Source organism: Moschus berezovskii, chromosome 10, assembly GCF_049115385.1.
Source record: "Moschus berezovskii isolate FMDL1 chromosome 10, NW_MosBer_1.0, whole genome shotgun sequence".
In the NCBI taxonomy this organism is placed as follows: domain Eukaryota; kingdom Metazoa; phylum Chordata; class Mammalia; order Artiodactyla; family Moschidae; genus Moschus; species Moschus berezovskii.
Genome location: NC_142469.1, coordinates 98893772 through 98910682, shown reverse-complemented (window position 1 = coordinate 98910682; position 16911 = coordinate 98893772). Strand labels below are relative to the sequence as shown.

Here is a 16911-nt window from a genome sequence, read left to right as displayed (position 1 = left end):
CTGGGTATCAAAGTTATATTCAAACTTTAGAAGTCTACTGTTACAGTTTATATGGAGTGCTGCTATATTTATACAAGGTTTTAAACTTTTTAAAAAATAAAAAACAGACGTTGCCTGCATTTGTAAATACCAGCTATATCTCAAAGGAATAAAGATGAGGCCAAATTTTTAAATCCAAGGATTCTAGGAGTGGCAGTTTCTTACTGGAAGGAGAATGCATCTATCCCTGTTTTCGTGCCTTTGATCTTAACAGTATTTGAACATTAGAGGTTTTTTGTTTTTGTTTTTAGGAAAAGCAATGAGTATACAAATAGAGTTTTGATAATATTTTGTGGGTTTAGGGTTGGGTAGGGTTTAATTTTATCTCAGTTTACTAAAAAATAACTTTTTCTGGACACTGGCAGGCTGCTGACTGGAAGAATGCTTTCGGAACTAATTTGGAAGGATTGGATTGAAAGGGTTCAAGGGGCTGAGTCACGGAGGGTTGGCAGATGAGTAGTCAGGACAGGAATGCCAGTGAGCGCAGGCGGTAGAAAGGGGCGGGGCGAAGTCGCGAAAACGGTCTAGAGCAGTTGAGTTCACTTGATCCCCAGGCCCGCGTGTTCTCCCTCTCTCCTCTGTATTGACCACAAACCTCTCTGGGGCCCCCTGGATCCTGTTCCGTGGTGTTTTTGTGAAGCTCTAAGGAAAGTCCTGGCCTTTTAACTGAAACAGTTTCCTACAGGAAAGGAAGAGCTTGTTACTGAACTTGGAGAAACACATACAGCGCAATTTGAAAAACTATTAAAATTTAATAAGAACATTGAGATAGTCACTCTGCAGTGGAAGAATAACTGTTCCACCCAAGGCGTATAATCGTCACTAAAACAGTCTGAAGATGGACATTTTAGGGAGCGTTTTCAGGTGCAAAGTCTCTCATTGCCAGCTTTCACTCTCCAGCTTAGAACATTCTCAGTATTTCCAGCCTCAGTGATGGGTGGGGCACGGGGAGGTCAGTGGGGCGGTTCCAGGCGGCTCAGACCCCACCTAGCAGGAGAAACACCGCTGGCGCCTCTGAAAGCCCATCCATGTTGGTCCTCTTGGATCTTTCTCATCCACACATCCTCACATCACGTACGAATACTTTTCCTCCAACCTAAAAGCAAACAACAGAAGTTGCCCCATCCTTACATATTACAGACAGAGTTGAAGGAATAACTTGGTAGCCACAAGGATATTTAGGAGCATGTCCTCCCTAGAGAATGAGATAACCCTGTGAATTTTAAAACATACGATTCCTTTTGACAAGTAGTGGTATGGCCCACACTTCATAAATTGCTGGACTTCTTAGCCTCTGTAGAGTGTATGATGTTCTAAGGAGCAGGTTTAGCAATGATCCCTTAGAGACTAAGCTTTTGTAAATTACGAGTAGACTTCCCATTTCCTAGACCACTTCTCTGTCAGGCTTTTGTGTGTGTCGTAGCTGCTTTGACTCCATTTCCTCTCCTAGTCTTTTCTTTCAGTATTTTCCTAGTGTTGTTTTGAATATATCCTTGTGAACCACTGTGAGTCCATTTTTAGAATAGGGATATGCCTGATAAGTTTTGTTTTCTGATAAAGAATCTCAACAGCTGGTAGTAGCTTAACACTTAAACAGTAGTATTTTTGGTGGTTTCCATTCCGTTTTGTTCCTGCCTGTGCCTCGTGGGACATTTAAAGTTGTTAGCAGAAAGTTATGTGGCCATGCAGACAACCAGCATGAATTCAATCCAGCTGATTAGTCAGTGCCTATATCCAAAAGAAGTCCTAATTGATTCCCTTTCTGGGGAGTTTAGCGCTGAGTGGTCCCTGGGGGCCCATCTGCCACATCTGTGGCTTTTGAAGTCCAGCCTTATAGGGGGAACTGATGCTGCAGCTTATTTTTTACTCATTCAAAAGCTAAATATTCTAATGCTATCTGTTCCCTTCCTACAGACTTTAAAGATTACTTGGATTAATCTTAAATGGCCATTGTAAAACCGCATTCTAAAATTAAGTGACTATTAAGCACAGGCCTAGTGGCTGCCATTACAGAACAGATGCAGCCAACTGGGAGTTCCCTGCAGCAGCTCAGAGGCGAGTGTAGCATCTTACATGCCTGGAGGAGATCCACTGTGCTCCTGCTGATCCATCCTCCTGTGTTGTACAAAGATAAACCGTTTAATATACTACAGCAGGCAGTAAAATGTTTTGTTTTCTCTGACAATGAAGGTGGACTCGGCAGTCGTGCACTTCACCCCCCTGACCCAGCCCAGGATCGAGCAGCCCTTCAAGCTGGTGGAGAAGGTGGTTCAGAATGCCTTTCAGTTCCGAAGGAAATACTGCCATCGAGGGCTCGGGTAAGAATGTTTTTTCCTACTTGGTAGCACTTTTTACAGACTCCTCAATCACCTTCCAAGAGTTAACTCATGTTTTTACAATTGTTCAAACTGCCTGTAATTATTACTCTTAGTTCAGATCCTGCGATGAACAAATCTTGACAGCCACTAAGGAGAAAGCAAAACGTTGTCTTAACCTCAGATGCCACTGGGAGGTTTTGTTTGGTTTGGTCATAGGTACAAACTAAACTGACATCAGTTTACAGTGAGCTTGTATTGGGAGGTCATGATTTCACTCAGGACTCAACCCATCTGAGCTGTTGTTACTCTTGACACTTCTGCCACTACATGTGTGGTGTTTTCTCCAACACGAGAAAATTCCTTAATTCTCCGACCACCACCTGGGTGTCCTGCAATTTCATTCAAGTTTGGTAACTCACTGCCTGGCATTAACGCAGCCCTTCAGCTCAGTGCCACCAGGCTGTCCCCACTTCAGACACTGGTGGCGAGTCCAGGTTGCTGCTTGTATTTACAGACTGGCTATAAATTGGCAGTTTCCATGATCTCATCCATCTTCAGCCTCAGTAACTTGCTAGAATGGTTCATAGTACTTATTTTCAAATACTGATTTTAAAGGCTGTAACTCAGGAACTGCCAAAGTTGGAGGAGATGCCCAGGACATGGTTTGGGGGCAGAATGCCCTCTCGAGGTTTCTTACTTCCCCGCACCTCGTGTGTTCACCAACCTCGAAGCTCTCCTAACCCCATTATTTGGGAGTTTTATGAAGTTCATTACCCGACCAGGACTGAGTAAAGCATTGGCCGCTGGAGATTAAGCTCAGTTTTCCAGCTCTTCTCTCCTCAGACGTGCAGTGCCAGGTGCATCCTTTCAGTCACATAATTGAGTCCCCTAGCCTGATGCTTTCCAGGGGCCACCAAGAATCACCTCATTAGCACAGAACTCAGGTATAATCACACGGGGCTTGCTGTGAATAACAAACGATGTTTCTGTCACCCCTTACTCAGGAAATTCCAAAGATTTTAGAAGCTCTGTCTCAGGAACCTAGGACAGAGACCAAATATGTGTATTTCCTATCACACACTAAGTGGGTTTTTTAATGCCCTCTTTCCATCAGGTTGCTATATCTTGAAGATTTTAAGGACATATTTAAAATTAGGAAGCAAAGATAACCTCTGAGTATCCAGAACAATGTCTGGAGTATCCGTGAGATCTGTGTGTATCTGTTTTTATTAACAGAGAGCTCCCGTGTGTCAGCCTGAGAGGCCTCAAGGTCGCCAGTGATGCTTGATAGCTCCTTGATAGCCAGGAAAATGTGTGACTAGGCCCAACATAGTCGAAGAAGGCAGGAAAGCAAATGTGTGTTTTTAAGAAATCCACCTAATACATCAACTGTAGCTCTTTAAATCAGTTGAGCTTTAGAGGCACATACTATTTTGGTGGCACTAGTGGTAAAGAACCTGCCTGCCAATGCACGAGATGTAGAGACACAACAGGTTTGAGCCCTGGGCTGGAAGGATCCCCTGGAGGAGGGCACAGCAGCCCACTCTAGTATTCTTGCCTAGAGAATCCCATGGACAGCGGAGCCTGGCGGGCTACAGTCCATGGGGTCGCAAAGAGTCGGACATGACTGAAGTGACTTACACATTATTTTCTAAGAATAGCTAGCTCCATTTCAGTTCTCTCGTTCTGGTTTTGTGAAGAGTCCCCTTAGCATGTGAAATTACTTCAGGCCCAGCTGGACAGCTGCCTCCTGAAACCATTGGAATCCACAGACCCATCCTTAAGGATCTGACAGGACAGGTAGAATCCTCAACCTGCCGTTGGCTGGCTCTAGTTAGGCCAGTGTTCATGCTCACCAGGAAGTTACTACTTCTCTAGTTGGTGATGCTGCTGGCTATCCTGGTACCATTAGAGTGAAGGCACCCCTCTGGTTCACCGCAGTGCTGCCCCCAGCAGGATGCACTGCCACAAGCCAGATTCAAGCTGGAGGTCACACAGGGTCAGGGAGGGAAAAAAAATCACAGAAAGTACATCCTACATGTAGCAATCCTAGAACTGGCCTGAGCCCAGAGTTAGCCCTAGCGTTTCCAAGACAACCCCCAGCTAAGTAATGAGCTCCTTTCATGTCACACACGCCGTCCCCTGTGCAGAGATGGACCAAGTCTTGTGACCCTCTTTGACCTTTTGGTGACCTTCAGTCACATCACCCCACACAGTCCGTCTCAGATCACAGAAATTATGATCAGACCCCTGCTTGCCATGAAACTGAACGCAGTCAACTCACCTTGAAAATGTGGGGACCTGGTGTTCCTGGTTGAGAAGACCATCAGCCTGTAAGAAAACTCGGTCTCCTCTTGCCACGACGTCTTCCAAGCCCTTTGAGACAAGTTCTGTTGAACCTCTGAGACTTGAGAGAAGAAAACAGAATCCAGGTGTAGCTTTGCAATATTTCAGTCAGTTTCACGAATAATCTGATTGATAATGAAATTTACAGTTTATACTTGAGTCAGTTTTAAAGATGCTTCAGTTATTTTAAAGAGGAAAATAACTTTCTGTTTTCACATGTTTTCTAACTTTAGGCTGGTAAGTTCAAGTGACAGAAAATCAAAACTGCACCAGAAATAATATGCAATTTTTATATTTAAATGTAAGGCACAAACTTGTATTTCTCTGAGAATGCAGCTGAGCTTATGATAAATTTCCCTTAAAGATGCATGTACTGATTTAGCTTTAGAACTCTTTTCTCACGTGGTCAGATTAGCTCTGCCCTCAGTGGTGGTTTATACCTGTTGCCGGTGGTGTGAGCAGAGCCTCCTCCATGGGCTTGGGGCCCGCAGGTCTCTGCAGAGGTTCCTCTTCCACTCCCTAATGTTGTCGGAACCATGCCATTTTCAGAGGAGGGGAGAAGGAAGCAGCAGCATTTGTAGAATTTAAGTGAAATTCTGAATTCTTTCCTCTTCTTTTCAGAATGTTATTCCCTGAAGCTCAGCGATTAGAAAGCACGGGAAAACTGTTAGAGTTGGCAGATGTGGACCCAACTTTCCGACCTACCCAGCTCACTGTCTCACATTTTAAGAGCCTCTGCGATGTGTACCGAAAAATGTGTGATGAAGACCCACACCTCTTTGCTTACAATTTCAGAGAAGAACTCAGGCAAAAGTCAGAAAAAAGAGGATGACAAGGAGAGTTGCAGACTGTAGCTGCTACTTCAGGGGCTACCAGCCTGCCAGGTGCTGAACTTCTCATGTGTGCTCACGACTGTGACTTACTCCCCTTTTACAGCTTGGTAAAGAGAATAGATATCGTCAAGTAAGATACAGTACAAGCTTTAATATACATATATATACTGCATAGATGTGACATGTACAACCTTACAAAAATGAAGTATCTGCACATTGTACCCCTAACCCACATTAGAATAATTTAAATATGCTTTAAATAAAGTGAAACCTAATAGCTGAAAGAAAATGCTCAAGAGGATTGGAGAAAAAATGACCTTTTAAAAGCTATTAATCACAACTTCCCCACCTTTTTCTACATAAATTAGAATGCATTCATCTTAAGGATTCTAAATCATTTTGATACCTGCTCAAAAGGGATACAAACTAAGTAATTTACAAATTCTGACCAGTTTAAGCTAGCTTTTCTGATCCACAATAAATTAAAATAACTTAAGTCTTTACAACTATTTGTGGGAAAATATATCCTCCACAAAACCTAATAATGAATAGTGTTTCTGCAGTTTTCATTTTGCCACCAGTTTAAAAGTGAAACCAGCAATGCAATCCATATCTGGATTGGACCGTGCTAGGACTTTCCATGGCTCTCTGTTTCATAAAAGCACTCTTCGTTGACAACCGATGTTAAGCTCTGGACACTGAATTCTCGCTCGAGGACAGAGCTGAGATCTAGGTTGGCGTTTCCAGGATGACTGTCCAGGGACTGGTGACGCGTCTGCACCTTCAGCAGGGTGCCCCTGTCCCGCTTGGTGCTGTTGGCCTTGCGTTTGATGGCGCAGAAGTGCCCCCGCACCAGTTTGGGCTGCCCGTCCTTGCCGGGCGGCTCTTCAGCCGGGTGAGCATCGGGGTCCTCCGAGATCCTCAGTCTCTGGAACTGGATCTCGATGTCTTTGGTGGGGCTGCCCTGCCTCCGAGCCTGGGGGTAGTCCTCCTCGTCGTCACTCAGAATGTCGCTCTCTTTGATGAGACTGTCGGAGAAGTCGGCCAGGCCCGAGTGGGGGTGCTGCTGGGTGTCCTGCCTGCTCCCGGCAGGGGGGCAGCCGCTGCTTTGGGTGCTGCTGCTCAGGCTGCCCTCGTCCGAGTCCACGGAGCTGCCCTTGCCTGGCTCCCCCGGCCACTCGCTGCTGGAGGAATTCTTAAGGACTTTTAAGGACCTGGATGAAGCTGCAATGAGAAAAGCACACGTTCCCTTATGACAGAGGAACTGATTCTGCAATGTGTAATGTTGGCCTTGGAGGTTATGAGAGTTAAATCTTTATTAAAATGTTTTCATCTCACTTCAATTACCAACTGTCCTCACTTCAATTACCAACTGTCCTGGGACTTGAGCAAAAAAAAAAAAAGTAGATACTGCAAATATGGACATTTTTTAATTATGTGTATTTCAAATTTTAAGTTGGGGAATTTGGCATTTTTGGATGATAAGTTATCAGAACTTAGTTATTGAGATAGAATAAGTTATAAAGTGTCATAAGGGCTAGGATTCTTATTTTGCTAATGAATAAATTTAAAAGTTAGTGGCTAATAAAATCTACGTTCCTTTCTTTTCCTAAAGTACTTTGTAGTTTCATAGCTGAGGTTACATGGTATTTCTCTGCCCACCTTCTCACCTGTTTATTTCCCTTGCTGCTCAGGTAAAGATTCGAACATGCTCTTTTTCTCATGAGAACTGTCTGTTGGATTTCTCATCAACTTTGAGATTTAACAATAAGATTGAGTTGCACACACGTGTATTTGTGTTTAACTCCTTTCTCTTGGGTTGAAAGGAAAAGGGGGAGCTCAGTTGTGTTTCTGCAGACAACAGTATATTTTTGATGGCTGTAGCTTATTTTGCCAGTGGAGGAAAAAATAGAAAATATATGGTAAATCTGAAGAGGTCAAAGTACCAAAAATAAGAGATACATTTTGCAAGACTAAAAACTAGATCAGTGATGTTAACGAAATAGTTATATGGAAAGCTGAAAGTTTAAAAGCAGGCCGAAAGTTTAAGAGCAGCAGGATTCGGAATGTTTCCCTGTACCGTGGGTTTACCAAGAGTGGGTATATTAGATTTTTTGACCTTTATTCACTTAGGATTGACCTTCTCCAGAGGCTTTGCACCATTGCAAGCACTGGGAACGTGGCAATGAGCAGAACCAAGTCCCTCGACTCCGGTACATCTCAGTGGGAGAGAGAAGATGGTAAGTGTAGGCTGTGTCAGCCAGTGGAGACAAGGATTTGGGGTTGGGGGTGGTTATACTTTATAAAGTGGGGCGAGGCATGCTTTAGGTTTCTTAAAAGAAATAGAATGGCAGTGACCACGTCATTCCATCCTGTGTGTTAGGGTCTGGTTTACAGCTTAGAAAGCTACTGCAGATCATTTACTTAGTGATGACCGGCTGCCCTGCTCTAAGAGCATACATGCTTGCAGAGAAGTTCACGTGTTTTCCTGAGCACACCCAAGGCTAGACGAGTTCTCACCTAATTTGGCTGAGACAGGAACACGGTTCTTAAGGGGTACCAGGCGATCCTTACATGTTTTCTCCAGGGGTAATTCACACTTTATGTGACGCCTGAAATTTTCCCTCAGAATAGATCGAATCACCTTGACGATGTTGGTTTTGCTTTCATTGTCACTGGAGGGGAGAGAAAACACTGGCTGTTTCTGCTGTCTCACCCAGCTTCCCCTTGTCTCCTGCCCTCCCGTGTACACGAGGGCAGACTGACAGCAAGTTGCCCAGCCTTTGTATGCTGCGGTCTCTTGTCACTTACAAAAGGAGTGAGAATTGATCATTCCTAAACTTCCTGCAGGCACTAAGATTTGGATGTATATTTAAATCAATGTATTATTCTACTAGAGCCGCAGTTGCCAGTTTGCAGAGGGTGGGTATGATCCTGAAGTCATCAAAATTCAAGAGGGCACTAAAAATAAACCCATTTTTTTTAAAGAGAACATAATTCTGTCTTATTCCCATTGGCTTTCATTTTTGGAAGGCAGCCATACCTGCAGCACAACTGAAAGATGGTCTCTGGCCGTCCTTCTATTTCTGACTTGGTGTGGATCAGCTCCCATAAGGAATTATTTTCCGTCCCTGTGTAAAAAGAAACCAGGAGCTGCAACTCTGCCAAAGATGCTGTGATAAAGGACACTCGTGAAACTTGAAACCCACAATCTAGTAACTTTTTTTAAAGAGTTCAGTATTCCCAATCCTGACTCTCATCATTTTCTTCTGGGGCTCAATTCTGTGTATGACTTCCACAATAGTTACAAAAAGTTAAATATGTTTTAGTTACTTTTTGTACATTTCCTGCTGACATTTCCCGTCCACCTTGGTGCTTTTGCCCTACCTCCGGAGCCTATCTCTGGGAAAGAGGTGAGTGGACCCCATTTTTCAACCTCATTCCTCGGAAGGGACAATAGGATATGCTCGGGCACTTTAGGTAAAGGCAGCCAGCACCACACTCACTCATGGTCCAGGAAAGGTGAGCTCTTCGACAAAAACTGACCAGGGACCCAGACTGTCACTGCGGGCCTCAGCCTGGTGGTCTTTTCCATCACCAGAGGCACTGTCACCAGAACAGGGTTATTCTAGAAGGATCTCTGAACATTTTACATGGAAAATTTTTTTCTGTATCACTTGTAATACTGCTGAATCTTAACGAATTTTCTGGTATTTCAAATTTTGTAAAAATTTGTGGACTTGTGTTTCTTTAACAAATTTTAAGGATAGATATTACCCTAAAATTATTAGAATAACTGGAAATGTTAGATATTAGGATATTAGGAAAATGTTGAAAACCATAAACAGTGAAAATAAGGAAACAATGAAGAGAAGTATTTGGCAAAGAAAAGTCATCCTCCAGCATTTACTCCCTCCAAAGCCTGTAAAGAGACATCACAACCATCTCTCATCTTCATTTTCCTTGCCTGTAAAATACCAGAAATTATCCCCAGGTTCTTTTCTCCTACTTTTTCATTCCATAGTTTGAAAATTCCCTAAAGATTTTTTTTTTTTCTTGCATTTGTACAACATGCTACAATTACCTGCTGTATTTCCCAGTCTGACTTGAAGCGCGGATATGGGGATCAACCAGCGGAACTTAAACGGATCCAGGTCAGCATTGCTGTGCGCAGGCCGGGAATTGGAGGGCTGTAAGGTGAAAGCCCCACAAGAACGGGGTTAGAGCAAGCTGGCTCCCAGGGTATGTGTGCGCATGACAGGAAGTGGGTGCTCTCCCTGCTGCAGACCCACCACCATGTGGGGCTCGGGGTGCCCCAGCTCTGAGGAAGCTCTCAGATGGGCTGCGGACAGGGCAGAGTTGTGGTTTGGGGAGCAGAAGTTCTAGATTTCTAAGCAATGACAAGCAAGCTTTCTATGACCTCATGTTACCACCTCTAAAAAGAAACCAAAATTACATAGATTGACTTGTATGGAGCAAACATGGGTCATTTTTAGGGACAGAAAAGCTGCTTTTCAAGGTAGGCCCCCAGCATGGGTATTTGTGTACATCTTTTCAAACAGACATCTTTGATGGGGAGAATAAGAAATACCCCAAGGATCTCATTTGCTCAGTTACCCCAGGAATAAGCCACATCAGTCGGCCAGGCCTTGGTCCTTAGCAGGCTTCCCAGTTCAGTAGCAGGAAGGTACAGTTCAAAAAGTTAGCTTTAACCAAAGTTAATTCGTGTCTTACCAATTTCTTTTTCAGTTTGCAGTTTTCTTTATAAACCAATATGACAGCTCTCTTGAAAACTAAGGAAAGAGAAAGAAATGTCATTATTTAATACAAACTCCTAACGTTGAACTGCAGCTGAATATTTTAATAGAACAAACCTTTTCAAGATTCCATAATGCTGACACACGGGTGAATAAATAATACTTCTTCTATTCATATTTGAATCATGCACAAGTACTTGCTTATTTAAAAACCATTGTTTGAAAGATCCTGGCATTTTGTTTTTTGAATTCTTGTTTTATCAGAAGCTGAGGACATGGGGTTCATCTCAATGAGAACACACAGTCTATGCCCACTCTCCCAGCTCTTGGTGGGAATTAAGACATTTTGAAGAGCAGATTTCAAAAACAGACCCGGGAGCTCTGTTCCTATAACACTTGGCCAGATCCACCAAGCCAAGCAGCAGAAGGGAGAAGAAGGTCGTGTGGGTACAGGGCAAGGCTTCTAAAGAGCTGGAAGCTGCCCATGTTAAGTCAAAGCCATTAGCGCAGTGATTCTAAGTCCTTCTGGAAATCAGGAGTTTGTGGGTTTAGGAGGTTCTTCATGCTTGCCAGCCCCTCCAGTTTACATTCTTGTGAATGGAATACTAACCAAATACTGTGAGTTCAAGGTCCTTTCTGGCTTTTCCTAGAGACAGAAATGGATTCAACCAGGACACTGTAGCGTGCATCAGAAGCTCCCCCATTGAAAGTTCTGTGACCTAAATGGTAAAAACGAGATCAAGAAGACATGGAAATCTGGGGGCAGGGGTAGGGGGTGTCTCAGGAGAGAGAGAGATCACACATATATGGTCATGGCTAAAAGTCAAGTATGTCCCATTTTTATGGTCCCCATGAACACAGCGCCTTAAATAGCAGGTTTGAAAATATGAGCTAAGCACCACACTGAAAAATAAAGGTGAAGGCATTTTGCTCCAAGGCACATACACTGTATGTGACCTGTGGGATGACATTCCTCCCACCCCGGGGTCAAGGTTCATCCCAAGTGCCTTTGAAACCTCACAAGGCCTGCTAATAAAAGAGGTACGATGGACATGAGTTTGAGTGAACTCCGGGAGGTGGTGATGGACAGGGAGGCCTGGTGTGCTGTGATTCATGGGGTCACAAAGAGTCGGACACGACTGAGCAACTGAACTGAACTGAACATTGAAAATGACTGTAATTAAAAAAAAAAAAAAAATTCCAGCTATTTCCTGTTCTTGCCTTTTTCTACATAAACTACATTGTTCCTTATATGTAGACTTCTTAAAGCTCAAGATGCTAAATTTGGTAATCCAGCAAGAGAAGAAAAGTAGGAAAATTGTCAAAATCCACTTAAACTGCTTTTATAAGTAAGGAGGTAGCCACCAATACTTGAGGTTAGAAAAGGAAAAGCCTTCAATTCTCTTTCCACATGCTGACTCCCACTGCCTTTACTCTCCCCTCCTACAGCCCCAGCTCTCCATTTATATTCTAGCCTCTGGGATTTGTCTTGACCTCGCGCTCCACAGGAAAAGGAGGAAGAGGTTCAGATACAAGCTAAGTACTAGTTCTTCTGGTACAGTATTTATTAACAGAACAGATGGTTACATCTTTAGACCAATGCAATCAATTTTATGTTACATTTACACCTAAATCATGTGGCTTATTATAAGCATTAGGATCAAAAAGAAAATTTTAGGTAATTTCTCCTGCAGGAAGGCCCTAACTGGGTGGCCTGGTCTGAAGGTCACCTCCAGACCCATGGTCACAGGCATTCAGCCTCTCAGAATCCGAACATCCTACTGACCTCCTTCTCTGTTCCACTCTGCTCTGCTACAAGCTGGTCAAACACGGTCCCGTAATCTTCATATATCTTCTGCATCTCGTTGATGTGGCTGGCTACTTTTTCCATTGCCTTTAGTGCCTCTGCAAAATACGCAGTCATATTTGTTTTACAACTTTGGTTTGTTTGAAATGCTACCCAACAGCAATAATGAAAAACCTTTAAGATTCAAGCCAGAATTCGAGACCAGTTCTTAACTAACAGCAGCATCATTCAGGTAGGGCTTAAACAGCCCATGGTAATCTAGTTATAATGAAGAACAGCAAAATTATCTTCCACCTCAAATTCTCCTTGAAATGAGGCAAAGTACAAGGAAAAAGCATCACTAACAATAACAGTTCCCATGTATTGAGCACTTTCTATCTGGCATATTCTCCTAGGTGATTTACATGGGGCATCTCATTTAATCCCCACAGCAGTGCAATCAGAATAGGACCTATTATTGATCCCATTTTACAGATGAGAAAATTCAGGTGCAAAGGGGGGTTTTTGCGAGACCTGAGGAGGTGCCAGAATTAAGCCCAAGGTTAATTAGCCATAGGATCAGTTCAGTTCAGTCGCTCAGTCATGTCCGACTCTGCGACCCCGTGAATCACAGCACACCAGGCCTCCCTGTCCATCACCAACTCCCGGAGTTCACTCAAACTCATGTCCATCAAGTCGGTGATGGCATCCAGCCAGCTCATTCTCTGTCGTCCCCGTCTCCTACCGCCCCCAATCCCTCCCAGCATCAGAGTCTTTTCCAGTGAGTCAACTCTTCGCATGGGGTGGCCAAAGTATTGGAGCCTCAGCTTTAGTATCAGTCCTTCCAATGAACACCCAGGACTGATCTCCTTTAGAATGGACTGGTTGGATCTCCGTGCAGTCCAAGGGACTCTCAAGAGTTCTCCAACACCACAGTTCAAAAGCATAAATTTTTCGGTGCTCAGCTTTGTTCACAGTCCAACTCTCACATCCATACATAGGATACCTGCTCTTAAAGTTTGCCCTCCTCCCGGACCACTTAACTGGAATGGTGATCAATGACAGTTCTTCTACAAAAACTTACAAAAGTCTCTGTAAATAGCCCCTTTCCAGAGCAACTGCATTTATGTTTGGCGTTAATTTGAACTTCTTACACGGGCATGTGAGGGACAAAATGATTTTTGTGGAGGTCAAAAAGCAAAATTTCAAGTCAACTCCAGATTCACTATTTTTCATATCTTGTTCTTCTGATTCAGGATTTTAATTCCATCTTTAGAAGAGGTACTTTCAGAAGGCAATTTTTTTTAACAGACCCATTTTAAAGACCATCTCAGTGCAAAGTGAACTATTCAGGCAGCAATTGAATCCTAATCATAATTTGTATCATTTATGTATAAGTTTTAACTTTCATACCAAAAAGTTTATCCTTATTACTTATGATACAACATGCTTATCACAGAAAAACCATTTCATTTAGACTTTGCACTGTTTGCTATTCAGTCATCCTAATATGTATTAGTAAGTTTGTTTCCCTCTCCATGTGCTTATTACGTGCAGCTTAACTGGATCTCCTAGTTCTGACACATGGAGAACAAATCCTCTTACTGTCCAAACCACATCTCTTTAAGGGACACTGATTGCTGTTCAGTCACTAAGTCCTATCAGAGTCTGAAACCCTGTGGACTACAGCACGCGAGGCTTCCCTGTCCTTTACTATCTCCTGCAGTTTGCTCAAGCTCACGTCTGTTGAGTCAGTGACACCATCCAACCATCTCAGCCTCTGTCGTCCCCTTCTCCTCCTGCCTTCAATCCTTCCTAGCATCAGGGTCTTTAACAATGATCCAGCTCTTCTCATCAGGTGGCCAAAGTACTGGAGCTTCAGCATCAGTCCTTCCACTCCAATTACTATCAAAGCGAGGGGCCCTGTGTATTTGACAGACTTAGGCTGATCATTTCTGAGGTTACAAAGAAGACGTGTCAGCGTCAGCTGTAAAGCTTCATCTGTCCTTGGGAGTTCAGTCTCTGCTCGCATCTCTCCACAAGGTGGAGCCTCACACAGCAGAATGGATCAGCAAACAACACAGAACCTCACAAAGTTGTGGGGAAACAGGCCCGGGCACAGGTCCTGGCAGCGCTGTTGTTAGACACCACAACTCCCTGACCTTAAATTACGTTCTTTGAAAATGGAATCGTCCCTCCTGAGGGCTATTCCAGTGAGGTAATTCTTGCCCGAATGCTGTGCCCATCTACACGGGTGGCCATAGTACCCAACTGTTTGCACACACTAAATGGTATCTAAAGCTGATGCGTCCCGAATGTGAAACCGAGCAGAGGGCCAGAGGAGCTCGCAGGCCTGGGGTGGCAGCTCTCAGGTCACCACCTGGGGGAGAGGAGCTCGCAGGCCTGGGGCGGCAGCTCTGCCCGCTTCCTACCCGTCAGATGATAATGCTCCTCGCTCTCGTGGTCCGTCAGCGACACCAGCTCCTTCAGCAGTAGCGGGTACTTGAGCACCCTCTGAACCGGCTTGATGAGGTAAGACTCCAGCGTGGAGGAGTGCTGCTTGGTGGGGTTCCGGGCGTCCAGAAAAGCCTTAAAGGCCTTATCAGTTTTAGCTGCAAGCAGATGGATTAAAAGACCCTTAGAAGAGTACAGCAGGATGCTGTAAACTCTACCTCCTTTAGGTTTTAAAGGAATTACAGATGATCCACTGCTAGTCCTCCTAATGACATCCTTCCAGGAAGGAACCAGCTGCACCAGTGGGCCCCGCACCCGCCGTCAGCAAGGGTTCAGCGTCACCGCGCGGTTACGAATCCCACAAACAAAGAGCTTACTCGGCTGCCAGAAGGGCCCCAGCCACAGACCAAAGAAGAACATGGAGTCAAAATGCAGCGGGGTCTGACTTTAAAGGCACGTTCACCCGCAGACCCACGAGAGAGACTGAAACTCACTTTTTGAGCATCTATACCAAACAGTTCATAAAGCCACAAAACAGTACTATCCAAACCTACACCATACCATTCACAAGATTCATAGAGCAAAACAAACCAGAGTTTTTTCTCCCACTGACCTAGGACAGATGGCTACTTATTCTATACACTTAAGGGCTATTTTTAAAGCAAGATCTTTTTTATTTTTTTCTTTTCCTTTAAAAATAAGTTGATAAGCACCGTAGCTTCCATCTCCACAGCTCCGAGCAGTCTAAACCTTCCACCAGATTCAGACCCCCCTGGGCAGTGAGAACCACCTCTCTGTGCAGTGTCATGAAGGTACACTCGTGAACCCAAGTGCATTTAATGTTTTCAGAGTGCTTGTGGACACCTCAGCTGTTGCTTTGCATTCCACATGCTGGCACTGATTCACCAGCCGCTGGAATTCAGCCAATTTGAATGAAGACAAACCTTTATTTGGGGTTTTATACAAAAGGGAAAATACAACTTGTAGAAGGTGCAGTACCATGTTGAATATGGCTACCAGACAGCATGGATGGTGAGATGACCTTTCATCTCTGTGACAAAGAAGGAACTGAGTAAACCATCAGTATGCTTTTAGTTTATTATACTGTCAAGAAGGTATTCCTCAGAGAAAATTAGTTTTTTCTGGTTTAAAGAACTAGACAAGATAGATTTAGGCTGTGTCTTGTTAACCTCTAAGACTTCATTTTTCAACTTGAGCCTATTCTAAGACGCTATGAAGTTCTGGATTTAAACCGAAGGGCAGAACTGCATCAGTGGACATGACTGAACACTGTCAGTGTCTGGAGGAACGCTCCACACCTTCATTATACCACAGAGAGATCATTCCCTAGTTCTGAAATAGACACATGGAAGCACAAACTCCAGATTCTTCGTGGCAATGCCATTAGGAAGCACTTGATGAGAGAGAGAAGGGGCTTGAAATATAGCTTGGCTGCTACTAACCTGTTGACACAACTGAAAAAGTTCCAGTACAAAAGCCTCTCAAACACTTGCCACTGTCACGGAAAACGGCCCTAATTCACTGGCTTCCAGACAGGTGGCAAATCTTCACAAGAGTAAGTACACACAGGCAACCTTAACTTCAAAGGGGGCATTCACCTCTCGAGGAATCATTTATTTCTCCTGGGAATTTGATATTAAGAGTTCAAGATTCGGTGGGTTCAGATCCTATTTGCAAGTACACTTGAGAGAATGCAGGTAGCCTGGTGACCTTTCCTGGAGACAGTACAGATGACCTTAACTAGGATGACATATATTTTCATAAGATCCTTCCACTACAGGCCCCGTGCAGAACAGGAGCGACCCCTGGGGACCTGTATCTGTTTGACAGTCTCCATGCAGACTGAATTACTGCTGCTCATGACCTTGAGCTTAAAGGCGTCCTTTCATCTCTGCCACCAGAAATGAGAATTCCGAAGAACGACATAGAAACCTATCTTCTGAGAGAGACAAATTTGAGAATTCTAATCCCACGCCTAACGAGTTGTGTGATGACTGAAAGAAGCTTTTGGTAATAACATTTAAGCATTTCTGGTTCAGGGCATAATAAAAGAAATGTTTACGTACTGAGGTCTGGGGAAGTCATCCTGGCTTATACCTGACTTAACTTGAATTTTATGCTAACGAAAACAGCCCGTTTGTGAACTATCAAACAGACATTGTGCATCTTCTTTAATTATTAAAGAAAAGGGTGCACTGACCAGAAGTAAAGATTATCTGTGTTAAAAATAAAGATTAAATGCCTCCCATCCTGGGACACCAATGTTGGTCCTCCTTCCGTGATAAAACTCCCTTCCCAGGTGCCAAGGCCATACTGACTGGCTGTGTACGTGCCGATCTGGTTTTGTTGAAACCCTG

General features: G+C 43.9%; 2 protein-coding genes across 5 annotated transcripts in view; one reads left to right on the top strand and one right to left on the bottom strand.

Moving 5' to 3' along the window:
• The window catches only part of TFB1M (transcription factor B1, mitochondrial), a 61468-nt gene extending 55911 nt beyond the window's left edge, over positions 1-5557 (top strand). Inside the window, 3 exon segments of the mRNA XM_055433877.2 lie at positions 2230-2357; positions 5325-5516; positions 5518-5557. Coding sequence (XP_055289852.2) covers positions 2230-2357; positions 5325-5516; positions 5518-5557 — 360 coding nt within the window.
• A 607-nt stretch (positions 5558-6164) lies between these two features.
• TIAM2 (TIAM Rac1 associated GEF 2) overlaps positions 6165-16911 on the bottom strand; it is a 141923-nt gene continuing 131176 nt past the window's right edge. For all 4 annotated transcript variants that reach the window (XM_088840852.1, XM_055433875.2, XM_088840853.1 and 1 more), the window contains 8 exons: positions 14512-14691; positions 12080-12198; positions 10904-11012; positions 10271-10329; positions 9621-9726; positions 8580-8667; positions 8057-8211; positions 6165-6760 (listed from right to left, as the gene is read on the bottom strand). In XM_088840852.1, coding sequence (XP_088696978.1) covers positions 6165-6760; positions 8057-8211; positions 8580-8667; positions 9621-9726; positions 10271-10329; positions 10904-11012; positions 12080-12198; positions 14512-14691 — 1412 coding nt within the window. The remainder of the gene's footprint in view (positions 6761-8056; positions 8212-8579; positions 8668-9620; positions 9727-10270; positions 10330-10903; positions 11013-12079; positions 12199-14511; positions 14692-16911) is intronic.